This window comes from Molossus molossus, unplaced genomic scaffold (genome assembly GCF_014108415.1).
Source record: "Molossus molossus isolate mMolMol1 unplaced genomic scaffold, mMolMol1.p scaffold_m16_p_23, whole genome shotgun sequence".
Lineage (NCBI taxonomy): Eukaryota > Metazoa > Chordata > Mammalia > Chiroptera > Molossidae > Molossus > Molossus molossus.
Genome location: NW_023425359.1, coordinates 11664678 through 11678464, shown reverse-complemented (window position 1 = coordinate 11678464; position 13787 = coordinate 11664678). Strand labels below are relative to the sequence as shown.

Genomic DNA, 13787 nt, shown 5'->3' with positions numbered 1-13787 from the left:
TGTGTGTATATATATATATATATATTTTTTTTTTTTTAAAGTTTTTGAGGAACTTCCATACTGTTATCCAAAATGCATATATGTTAGTTTCTTTCCTTGAACATGGAGCTAGATTTATTTTTAATGTAATGACCTTCACAACCTTCAACTTTATCACAAAAGATCACATATTTTGTGTGATACCACTTAGCATCCAGTGTACCTGAACCTTGTCTCAGAAATAAGATTTTTGGCTAAGATTTTTCAGAGGCAGAGAATCTCTGTTATTTTTTTTAAAAAAATCTATGTTTTTATTGATTTTTTTAGAGAGAGAGGAAGGGAGAGAGAGATAGAAACCTCGATGTGAGAGAGAGACATTGATTGGCTGCCTCCTGCACACCCCCAACTGGGGATCGAGCCTGCAACCCCGGCATGTGCCCTGACCAGGAATCGAACCAGGACGTCTCAGCCCATGGGACAATGCTCAATCCACTGAGCCACACTGGCCTGGCAGAATCTCTGTTCTTATTACAATGTATTAGCCAGAACCAAATTGATCTCTCTCTAAACACACACACACACACACACACACACACACACACACAGAGTTTTATATATCTCAAGATAAATATGTATGAAGAAATACTAAGTCAGCTCAAAATGAGATTAGTTTCTTGAATGGAAGACCTGAAACCATTTAAAACTCCTAAAAGAAAATATAGCTGTAAGGGTTAATAGCCATACTATATAAGGAACTCTTAAAAAAAATTTTTTTTTCTTTATTGATGTTAGAGAGAGAGGAAGAGAGATAGAAATGTCAATGAGAGAGAACATTCATTGGCCGCCTCCTGCATGCCCCCCAGTGAGGATCAAGCCCACAACCTGGGCATGTGCCCTGACTGGGAATTGAACTGTTGACCTCTTGGTGCAGGGTCAATGCTCAACCACTGAGCCACACCGGCCAGGCGGGAATATATAAGGAACTCTAACTCAGCAGCAAGAAAGGAAATAATTTGATTAAAAAATGGGTAGAGGATCTGAATAGATATATTTCCAAAGAAGAAATACAGATGACCAAAGGACATGAAAAGGTGCTTAACATCACAAGTCATCAGGGAAATGCAAATCAAAACCACAATGGTCATCATCTCACACCTGCTGGAATGGCTGTAATAAAAAAGTCAAGAGGTGACAAGTGTTGGAGAAAATGTGGAAAAAAGGGAATCTTTGTGCACTGCAGGTGGGAATGTAAATTGGTGCATTTTGGATAACAGTATGGAGGTTCCTCAAAAATTAAAAATAGAACTACCATGTGATCCATCAATTCCACTTCTAGGTATTTATCCAGAGGAAACAATAACACTGTCTTAAAAAGATATATGCATGTCCCCCACCCCCTGTGTTTACTGCGGTATTATTTGCAGTAGCTAAGACATGGAAGCAACCTAAGTGTCATTCAATGGATGAATGGATAAAAAAAATAGTATAATAATATATGCATACAAAGGAATTTAAAAAAATCCTCATCTGAGGATATTTCCATTGACTTTATAGAGGAAGGAGAGAGAGAGAAAGATCTATTGGTTGCCTTCCACATGCACCTGACCAGGGATCAAACCCACAACCTGGGTATGTGCCCTGACTGGGAATCAAACCTGCAACTCTCTTTGTGCAGGGGACAATGTTCAACCAACTGAGCCGCCAGGCTGGGCAATGAAATATTATTTAGCCATGAAAAAGAAATTCTGCCATTTGCAACAACATGGGTAGAACTTGAGAGCATTATTATTTTATTTATATGTGGAATCTAAATAAAACAAACAAACTATAGAAACCTCCAAAATAACCCTATGAATTCATAGATACAGAGAAAAGATTGTTGCCAGAGGTGAGGTTGGGGGGCCGTGGTGGGCAAGAGGGGTGAAGGTGGTCAAAAGGTAAAAACTTCTGGTTATCAATCACATAAATAAGTCAGGGGATGTAATGGACAGCATGGTGACTATAGTTAATAATATGGTATTGTATGTTTTAAAGTTGCTAAAAGAGTAGATCTTAAATGTTCTCATCACAAGGAAAAAAATTGTAACTATGTGGGTTGATGGATGTTAACTAGACTTATTGTGATCATTTCACAATATATACAAATATTGAATCATTACATTATATGCCTGAAACTAATATTATGTGATATGTCCATTATATCTCAATTAGAAAAAAGGAATTATATCAATTAAGATACTCAAAAATAATTTTTATAATTTCAAAACTAACTTTTGGTGTAAATATCACTATGAAACTAGGTAATAGCATTGAGAACTTTCCAAATTAAAGTTATCCACTTTTCTATATGGTTGTTCTCTCTCTCGCTTTTTTTTTTTTTTTATCCTCACCCGGGGACATTTTTCCATTTTTTGTTCAGATAGAGCGGGAGGGAGAGAGAGGAAGAGAGAGAGAGAAACATCGATGTGAAGGGACACATCGAGTGGCTGCCACCCTCACGACCAACCAGGGCCGGGGACAATCTGCAACCGAGGTACATGCCCTTAGCGGGAACCGAACCCGGGTCTCTCTGGACCGCAGGCCGACGCTCCAACCGCTGAGCCAAACCGGCCAGGGCTCTCTCTCTTTTTTTAATGAATGATTAGCACTAGCCTCTTTAAAAAAATTTATTTTTATTTTTATTTTTTATCCTCACCCAAGGACATTTTTTTTTTGGCATTTATCTTCAGATAGAGCGGGAGGGAGAAAAGGAGGAAGAGAGAGAAACATCAGTGTGAGAGAGACACATCGACTGGTTGCCACCCACATAACCCCAACCGGGGCTGGGGACAAACTGCAACCGAGGTACGTGCCCTTAGCGGGAACCAAACCCAGGACTCTCTGGTCTGTGGACTGACGCTCTAACGACTGAGCCAAACCAGCCAGGGTAGTACTAGCCTCTTTTTAAAAAACACTTTTTCTTTATTGATTTTAGAGAGAGAGGAAGAGAGATAGAAACATTGATAGAGAACATCGATTGGCCACTTTTTGCATGCCCCCACTGGGGATCAAGCCCACAACCTGGGCATATGCCCTGATCAGGAATTGAACCAGTGACATCTTGGTGCATGAGTCGATGCTCAACCACTGAGCCACACTGGCTGGGCATACTCCTTGTTTCTTGAAACACAATCAATTCAGTCTCATTTATTACATTTTACTTTTCCCCTGAATCATCTTCTCCCATTCCCTCCCCAATAATAGGCACCCATAACATATATCAAACAAATATTATTCATATTACAGGCATACAAAGATACCCAAGGACATATATTATACAAGTATAATATATCTCAGTTTCTTACTCACTCAGCACTATATTTTAAGATCTATCCATGTAATTGTATTCAAATCTAAACCTGCTTTGTTTCCAAACCTGTTTATGTCAGATTGCATTACTATTGTAGTGATGAAATTAAACTAAATACTATGGACTGATGAAATAGGAGTGTAAAAAAAGTAGTTACTGTTTCCCCGAGAACTAAATTGATTGCTTTGGAAAGTTTTGATAAAGCAAGTCACTGAAGAAACTGCTGAATCAGGTATGAGGAAGATAACAGTAAAAGACTGAAAGAACTTGCCTGGCTGGTGTGGCTCAGTGGTTGAGCATTGACCCATGCACCAAGAGGTCACTGTTCGAATCCCAGTCAAGGAACATCCCCGGGTTGTGGGCTTGATCCCCAGTGGGGTATGTGCAGGAAGCAGCCAATCAAATTCTCTCTCATCAATGTTTCTATCTATCCCTCTCCCTTTTTCTCTCTCTAAAAAATCAATAAAATATATTTTAAAAATGTTTAAAAGACTGAAAAAAACGTATTAAAATCTAGAACTTTGGTTGTCTTAAGTGTCTTAAAGACCCCCCACCCCCCATCTTAAAGAAGCTGAAATGGAAACTCGGAGATGATGCATTATGCATAAGGTTAAGCAAGAAAGGAGATGAGGACTCCAGTAAGGATTTATTTCAAAGATATTCATTCACTGCCCTGGCCGGTTTGGCTCAGTGGTTAGAGCGTCGGCCTGCGGTACAGAGAGACCCGGGTTCGGTTCCTGCTAAGGGCACGTACCTCGGTTGCAGTTTGTCCCCGGCCCTGGTTGGTCGTGCGCGTGGCAGCCACTCGATGTGTCCCTTCACATCGATGTTTCTCTCTCTCTCTCTTCCTCTCTCTCCCTCCCGCTCTGTCTGAACAAAAATGCAAAAATGTCCTCGGGTGAGGATTAAAAAAAAAAAGATATTCATTCACTTATTTAAGTTAAAGTAAAATGTTTTGCATAGGTCAGTTTCCTTTTAGTTTCCTTTTATTTCTGATTTTCTGTTTTAACTGACTCTGGGATGAACTGAACACTTCCATTCCACTGTATCAGTTAGGAGGCCCCCTACTGTGTAAGCTCAAGGAAGCTGGGCCTAGAAGAGGAAGTGGGGGATGGAATGCACAGTATTTGGGAAGACATGGCAGTAACATGTAAAATGCTTATGCTATAATATTAATTGGAACAGTAGCACACGAAACAATGTATTCCGGATATTCACACCAACTGGGATAGAACATTTGCAAAGAGACTGCAGTGATTCCTCTCGTTCATGCAGGCTCCTCCCTTTACAGTGTATTTTTGCTGTTCTATTAAGAGGCCGAGCTATTTCCCCACACTATTAATCAGGGCTGGCCTTGTGAATTGCTTTGATGAAGAGAATGAGGCCAAACCTAGGTCTCGAGAGGCCTCGTTGCTTCTGCTCTCACCGTCCTAGAACACTGTCCTGAGACTGCCGTGCAGAGAAGCCAGGTCTAGTGTAGGATGGAAGCCACATGGAGCAGGGACAAGCACTCCAGCCGAAGCCCCTTATCCTGACAAGCCAGCGCCTGCATCAGCCACTTGGCATGTGAATGAGACCATTGTAGACCATCCTATCCCAGACAAGCCACCAGATGACCACAGCTTCATGAATGAACCCAGGTGAAGGCAGCTGAATGCCCAGCTACCCACAACCCAAATTGTTGACTCACAGAACTGGTTGTTGTTTGAACTCATTAGGAGAAACCGGTCACTACATAAATAAAAAAATAAAAGGAAACAACAATACAACTGACAGTCAGATACTTCTGCAGGAATGTAGTTTAAGGGGCAAAGAGGCCTTAAACGTTCAAAATGACAATTGTGGCTAAGGAATTAATAATGGCTAATCATAGTATAATTTATTAAAAATGTGTATATTTCTCAACATTTTCCAAAGTAAACCTAGAAGGGAAATTTGTTTTTAAAAAATATTAACATTCTACTTTTACATTTATTAAAATCAAATTAAGAAGTTTTAAAATATTAACTTACCATGGTTTTAGTGCAGTATCCTAAAGTAATTTCATATTGAACTTGTTCTCTCATTTCTAATATCTTTGGACCATATAATTCCACAATAATATACAGAACCATATTTTCTGGGTAGACTATTCGAGACCAAATTGACAGGTTCTGTCCCTTGTCCAAAATGTAAAAAACTTTAAAAATATTATAATGAAATGCCACGAAAGGGCATTTTTCTTTTGTTTTGAAAGTTATACTTTGTAATTCCAGAGTTAAGGGATAGTCCTGTGGATATATTGTGCCATTTTTAAAAACATGTAAGAGATACATGTAACCAGATATATTCAATAAAATGAATGATTTTGTTGTGTTATTTGTCCATAAATGTAGCTTTACTGCATCTCTAATATTAATCTTGAAATAAAACATTACATTATTTTCCATTTTTACCACAATATTTCCATAGTAATCTGGAAAAAAGAGAAAAAAGTTTGAGTTATTCTAAATAACCATAAATCCATGCTATTTTATTTCAGTGGATACTTAACCAAAATATTTTCTTTTGTAATGACTGAGTATTCATGTCCTGTGAGAAAGTTGAGTGTGTAGGCACAAACCTGCAACTTTGCACAACACTGGATAACTTCTCTTCCACTTCACAATAGAGTTTTTTTTTTTTTCCTGGACACCTTTCCCCTGTAATTACTATATCACATCATTTGCAGAGAAAAAAGAAGCTAGAATCGGTGTGTTAAATAATAATGAGAATGAGCATGACAGGATGGAATTATTAGGAAGCAGTGTGTTATGGACTAAATTATGTCTTCCTCTCGAATGCATATGTTGAAGCCCTATCTCCTGTTGTGACTGTATTTGGAGATAGAGTCTTTAAGGAAGTGATTTAGATTAAATGAGGTCATGAGGTCATAAGGTCACACCCTAATCCAGTATGCCTGGTGTCCTCATAAAAGGAGGAAAGGCACCAGATCTCTCTCTCCCTCGCCCCTCCCCCCTCTCTTTGCATGCACACGGAGGAAGGGACATAGCGAGAAGGTGACTGCCGTCTCCAACAAGAGAGTCCTCATCGGAAACCAACCTCGATGACACCTTGATCTTGGACTTCCAGCCTCCAGGACCATGAGAAAATAGATTTATTTTTAAGCCACCTAGTCTGTGGTATATGGCACTCCTAGCAGAATACGTTTGGGATGAAGAAGTGGGGGTGGGGCTCAGTGGTTGAGTGTTGACCCATGCACCAAGTGGTCGCTGGTTCAATTCCTGGTCAGGGCACATGCTGGGGTAGTGGGCTCAACCCCCAGTGAGGGGGATGCAAGAGACAGCTGATGCTCTTCCTATCTCCCCCTCTCTCTAAGATCAATAAAAAAACATATTAAAAAAAAGCATTGGGGTTGGGATTGGAACCTCTTCAGGTTCACTCTGTAAATAATACATTTTCTTTCCTCAGTAGGGTATTATGCTTCAGTCATAGAGGTTCGTAGATAATAAGTCTCTTAACCTCTTTGGTTCTACAGCCGTATCTGTAAAATCAACAGTGAGTTGATTTCATAGCTTCCTTTTCAGATACAGAATCGTCTGCGGACCACTTCTAGGACTACACTTTAATTTTCATCAACTACACTCGGAGAGGATGGCTGAAAGGAGGAAGGGGAATTCAGAGCATGTTGTGCTTCTGTGTCTTACATTTGGAATCGGAATAAATAAGTGATCTTTTCACAAATTACCATGAATTATATTCTAGTTAAACCCCTAAGTTAGAAATGCCAGGTTTTTTTTTTTATCCTCACCCGAGGACATTTTTCTATTTTCTATTCAGATAGAGTGGGAGGGAGAGAGAGGAAGAGAGAGAGAGAGAAACATCGATGTGAAAGGGACACATCGAGTGGCTGCCACCCACACGACCCAACCAGGCCCGGGGACAAACTGCAACCGAGGTACGTGCCCTTAGCGGAAACCGAACCCGGGTCTCTCTGGACCGCAGGCCGACGCTCTAACCGCTGAGCCAAACCAGCCAGGGCAGAAATGCCAGGGTTTTTTTTTTTTTTTTTAAAGGATCAGATACTTTAATATCGGTATCAACATACATTTCCTTTTAAAGTTAAGCTCCCATATATAGGGTGTCCCAAAAAAATGTATACACACAAAAAAAGTGTAATTCTAAAGCCAGTGTTTATTAAAATACATTTCATTTTCAAAATGTAACAGAATCTACGGATACCCTGTATACATTCTTCTGGAATACCCTGTAGTAATGATGTTGTCAGTAGGAGTTCAACAATATAATAATGTTCCTAAAATCGTTACACAGACAGGTGAGGTTGATATGAAGCTTGGAATATTTTTTAGGGTTTTAGTGAAACTGCAAGGATAAAATGCTCTTAAAGCTGAGGCAATGGCACAGGAATCAAACACCGGTGTTTTCGTGGTTCTGCCGCTGTGTACGGGGGACAAAGCTGCGGTGCCAAAGTGTTTGGGGCCATAGTGTGACTGGGTCATTCTTCCCATGTAACTTCAATTTCTTTACGCATTTAATTTTGTTTTGCTTGCTTTTGGCAATAAATCCATCCAGACTTACCAAATTATTGGCCTGTTGTGCTTTGTGTGTTTCTAGAAACTTCCCAAGGTGGAAGTCAAGAAAGATGTGGGTGATGACATAATAACATATATCTCTGTTGAATGAAAAAAGTAATTGCAGGCTGTACAGTATGATGATATTTGAAATAGAAAAATCTCACAAAAATATGTTGTTTTTGGGTTTTATGAAATAGTTATGGGGATGTAACTATTTTATACAGCAAAAAGGTCTACTTAAACGCTACAATACCTGTTGTAACTTGAACTTGTGTTCCCCCCACAAAAGATATGTTGAAGTTCTAACTCTCAGTACTACTTCAGAATGTGATTTTTTTGGGAAATAGGGTCATTACAGATGCGATCGGTTAAGATGAGGTCACACTGGAGTAGCGTGGGCCCTGTTGTCCTTGTAACAAGAGGGCCTATGAAGACAGGGAGAATGCTTTGTGATGATGAAGGCAGAGATCTGACCGGCGTGGCTGCAAGCTAAGGAATGGCAAGGTTTGCCAGAAGCCAGAAGCTAGGAAGAAGGAAAGGTTCCCTTCAAGTTTCAAAGAGAGCATGGCTTGCCCACACCTTGAAAGCAGACTTCTAGCCTCCAGAACTGTGAGACAACACATTTTGGTTGTATTAAAACACCCAGTTTGTGTACTTTGTTACACGAGCCCAGGAAACGGATGCAACACCGCGCCACCTCCTGCACTGAAAATGCACATGGAAGTTGCTTAGTTAGTATCTGCTGACTGACCAAAATGAACCTCTGCAAAAAAAAGTTGTTTACCATTGTGTTATATAAGATCGTAGTTAATGTTGAATTTGATATCCATTTTTAGGTGGTAAAAAGTGTACCTTTACCTACCAAAAGTACCATACATTAGTGCATTTAAAATTGCTACATATTCATAAGAGAGACATCTGTGATGAAATCTAGAATATATTTTGCAAAATGAGAATGCCTCACCTATATAAACATCATGAATATTACTGTTACGTGATACAATCCCAAATTCTGCAGGCATTTGTAAAACTCCAGTATCAGTGAAATTGTGATAACAATAGTAGATCTTCTTTTTGTCCCATAGTATTAATTCTGGCATCGCTGAATATAGAAAATGCAAACTTATAAAGCTGTCAACTGTGACATCTAATGCAAAGTCTTGATATGTCCAATCTTGTTTATCTTCATTATATATCACTAGGTAAATTTTTTTAATGACATTACATTGGACACAGTAATTTAATAACAAGGCAAGTTCCAAAGGGTGTCCTGTATACTCAACATTGTGTATAGTCAGAGTAGCAGCTGAGGATATATTTAGAATTTTTTGCAGTTTATTAGTACTTGTTATTTTGGAAAATTTAAGAGAAGTATATCCAAGATAAAGTTCTTGTTTTGTCCAGATTGCCATGCTGCTTCTTCTTTTAGCCTGTGACAAAATTGAAAAGAATGAGGAAATCTTCAATTTTAGGGATAGTCCTAACAATTCCTGTCTTCTAACTTGCTATATTTAAAAGTAAAACACAGTAACTAGTAAGGTTTAATTTTTAGTGTATTTCTGAAAATACTTCAGGCGTAGTAGAATATGTGACATAGAAATATGTCATATTACATTATAACCACACAAATAAATTATTCCAGTAATTTAATTTTATATGTTGTTATATCAGTAGAAATAATTAATCTTAATTCCCTTTTAATTCCTCAAAGAGTATTAAGCTTCTCTTTCTTATGTACTTATTTACTCTGGCCAGAAGTGCTCCTTTGACCTTGCTTTTTACTAAGATCAATCTATAAGGACACTTCACACATTAAATTATTTTTGGAATTGTAGCTTCTTTAGGTATCGGATAAAGGGAAGAGAGAACTTAAAACTTTATAAACAGTATGGTGTTTCCTCAAAAAAATTAAAAATTGATCTGCCATTTGACCCAGTGATCTCACTTCTAGGAATATACCCTAAGAAGCCCGAAACAGAAAGAACATATGCACCCCTATGTTCATAGCAGCACTATTTACAATAGCTAAGATCTGGAAACAGCCCAAGTGTCCATCAATAGATTAGTGGATAAAAAAGCTGTGGTACATATATATAATAGAATACTATGCAGCTGTCTCTTATCCTTTGAGATGACACGGAGGGACCTGGAGAGTATCATGCTAAGCAAAATAAGCCAATCAGAGAAAGACAAATACCACATGGTCTCACTTATGTGTGGAATATAATGAACAAGGTGGGCTGATGAATGAAATAGACCCAAAGACATAGAAAAGAGTATGGTTCAGACTGACAAACCTCAGAGGAGGGGGGCGAGGGGGATGAATGAGATGAACCAAAGAACTGATATATATGTATGCATAACCAGTGAACATGGACAACAATCTGGGGGGCTATGAGGGGACAGGAAGGGGAGGAGGGTGTCTAAGGGGGAAAAAGGAGAAACATCTGTAACAAAAATAAATTAATAAAAGTTGGAAAAAACTTTATAAACAAATAAATACTCCCCTTTCATGGACAGTCTGTTAGAGAAAAAGGCCATTCAAGAGACTATGTCTGGCCCTGGCCAGTTTGGCTCAGTGGTTAGAGCGTCGGCCTGCGGTCCGGAGAGACCCGGGTTCGGTTCCCGCTAAGGGCACGTACTTCGGTTGCAGTTTGTCCCTGGCCCTGGTTGGTCGTGCGGGTGGCAGCCACTCGATGTGTCCCTTTCACGTCGATGTTTCTCTCTCTCTCCCTTCCTCTCTCTCCCTCCCACTCTATCTGTAAAAAAAAAAAAAAAAAAAAAAGGAAAAATATCCTCTGGTGAGGATTAAAAAAAAAAAAGAGACTATGTCTGAAATTCAGTAGGCCTAATTTCATTTAGAGAGTCTAGGCTCCCCCTCCCCTTCTCCAGCTGTTTCTAATTATTAGAGATTTTTATTTAAAATGTAGCTTCTATGTTCATGACCACCAAAAGGAGTCTTCTGAGCCCATCTTGTCTCCCTTACTTTAATTAATTTACAAATATTTAGTCTATACTCAAATAGGATGTACAGATACCAAACTGCTAACCAAAGAAAGAGACTATTTGGGGTAAAAAGTATTTTTATCAAATGAAGATTTAACTTTAAGTCTAGAGCTCATGTTGCTGGAAAAGAGTGTGAAACAGTCCTCAAAGAGGAAACAGATAAGAAACAAAATGATGAGTCCTTCATAGAAACGACTCACAGCTATTCTCGTTCTTGGCAGAGGGATGGGAAGAGGAACACGCCGAAAGTACCACAGACGGGAATTCCAGGGAGCCCCAGCCCCAGAATGAGCTTTCACTTACCCACAGTTTCCCTGAACCTTCACTTAGTGCTTACCTATAGTACACCAAAGTCTCGGGCAGGGTATTTTTATATGAAACATCTTCCTTATCTCTACTGTACATGCTCATTTCGTAGCCTTTGAATATGTGAAATATAGTTATAATAACTTGTTTAATGCTCTTGTCTGGTAACTCTAGCATCTGTGCCACTTTGGGTTCAGTTTTATCTATCTATCTATCTATCTATCTATCTATCTATCTATCTATCTATCTATCTATCTATCCATCCTCACCCAAGGACATTTTTCCAATTTTGTTCAGATAAAGTGGGAGGGAGAGAGAGGAAGAGAGAAAAACATTGACATGAAAGGGACACATCGAGTGGCTGCCTCCCACACGACCCTGTTGGGATTGGGATGAATCCAAGCGAGGTACGTGCCCTTGACCGGAACTGAACCCGAGACTCCTTGGTCCGCAGGCCGACACTCTAACCGCTGAGCCAAACCAGCCAGGGTGGTTTGGGTTCAATTTTAATTGGTTAAGTTTTCCCCTCATTATGAGTCATATTTTCCTGTTCTTTGTATGCTTGGTTTTTTTGATTAGATGACAGAAATTGATCCTTTTGTTTTAAATCCTCACCTGAGGATATTTTTCTATTTATCTTCAGGAAGAATGAGAAGGAGGGAGGGAGGGTGGGACAGACATCTATGTGAAAGACACACATCAACTGGCTGCCTCCTGCAGGACCCCTACCAGGACCGGGGCAAACTGCAACTGAGGTACTTGCCCTTGACCAGAATCGAACCAAGACTCATTGGTCAGCAGGCCAGTGCTCCAGCCACTGAGCCAAACCAGCCAGGGCTCAATGACAGAAATTGTAACTATTACCTCGTTGAGTGTTGAGTATTTTAAATAGATTTTCTGGATTTTTGTTCTGATATGTAATTCAGTTACATGGAAACAGCTGAGCCCTCGGGTCTGGTTTTTAAGATTTGTTAGATGGGACCAGAGAAGCGTTTAGTACAGTGATGATTATTCCTCAGTGCTGAGAAAAGACCCTTCTGAGCACTCTACCCAATCCCCCATCATTATTAGCATTTTCAGTCTGAATGGTTCGAACAGGATCTATTCCCATCCTGTGTGAGCTATGAATTCTATTCCCTCGTCTTTTCAGACTTGGGTTCTTTCCAGACTTGGATAGCTTCCTCACATACGTGACCTTGTTAGTGCTCTGCTGAACACATGAGGTGGACCCTCTGCAGATCTCTGGATTCGGTGTGCAGCCCTCTCATCTCTGATATTCTGGTTTGCCCACTCCAGCCACCGTGGCCTCTCCTGACGGACAGCTTCACTTCCTCGGCTCAGGGATCTGCTGGCTCTGCCTGGGCTTCCCACGTCACTGTTCCACGGCCTGGGAACTTCTTCAGGGGCAGTTGCAGGGCTCATCTTGATTTCCAATGTCTTGAGAAGCATCGTTTCATATATTTTGTTCAGTTTCTTTGTTGTTGTTGGACGCAGGCAGGTAAATATGTAGTCCCTGTTTCTGTGTTTGTTTTATCCTCACCCGAGGACACTTTTCCATATTTTGTTCAGATAGAGTGGGAGGGAGAGAGAGAGAGAGAAATAGAGTGGGAGGGAGAGAGAGAGAGAAATAGAGTGGGAGGGAGAGAGAGAGAGAAACATCAATGTGAAAGGGACACATCGAGTGGCTGCTACCCACATGACCCAACCAGGACCGGGGACAAACTGCAACCGAGGTACGTGCCCCTTGTAGGAACCGAACCCAGGTCTCTCTGGACCGCAGGCTGACGTTCCAACCACTGAGCCCAACCAGCCAGGGCTGTAGTCCTTGTTTTTTATTCCATCTTGACCAGAAGTGGAAGTTTCTAAGATAAGCATGTAATACTATAAATTTTCCTCCAAGCATTGCTTTAGCAGAATTCTATAAAATTTGATATCATATATTCTCATTTCACTCAATTAAAAGATTTCCTAATTTCCCTTGAGATGTCCTATTTAACACATGAATTTTTTTAGAAGAGTGTTGTTTTTCTAAGAATTTCCAGATATCCTTCTGTTTTTTTTTTTTTTTTTTCATCCTTACCCGAGGATCCTTTTCCATTTATCTCCAGATAGAGTGGAAGGAAAGGAGGGAGGGAGGGAGGAGAGAGAGAGAGAGAGAGAGAGAGAGAGAGAGAGAGAGAGAGAGAAACATCAATCTGAGGGAGACACATTGATGGATTGCTTCCCACACAATCCTGACCAGGGCCGGAGACTGAACCGCAACAAAGGTACGTGCCCTTGACAGGAATCAAACATGCAACTATTTGGTCCACCGATTGATGCTCTGACTGCTGAGCCAAACCAGCCAGGGCTATATTTCTGTATTGGCTTCTAGTTTAATTCCATTGTGGTTAGAGGACATACTTTATATGATTTACATTGTTTGAAATTAATTGAGGTTCATTTTATGACTTAGTATATGGCCTATCTTGGTAAATGTTCTATGAACACTTGCCAAGAACATGTAATCTCTTGTTGTTGGGTAGAAAGTCTATAAATACCAATTAAATTCAGTGGCTAATTCAGTTCTTCTA

At 40.0% G+C, this 13787-nt stretch overlaps 1 protein-coding gene across 1 annotated transcript in view; it reads right to left on the bottom strand.

Annotated features, from left to right (window-relative positions):
- Positions 1 to 13787, bottom strand: part of CATSPERE (catsper channel auxiliary subunit epsilon) — a 76189-nt gene that overhangs the window by 33423 nt on the left and 28979 nt on the right. Inside the window, 2 exon segments of the mRNA XM_036277762.1 lie at positions 5341 to 5783; positions 8867 to 9332. Of these exon segments, the coding sequence (XP_036133655.1) occupies positions 5341 to 5783; positions 8867 to 9332 (909 nt within the window).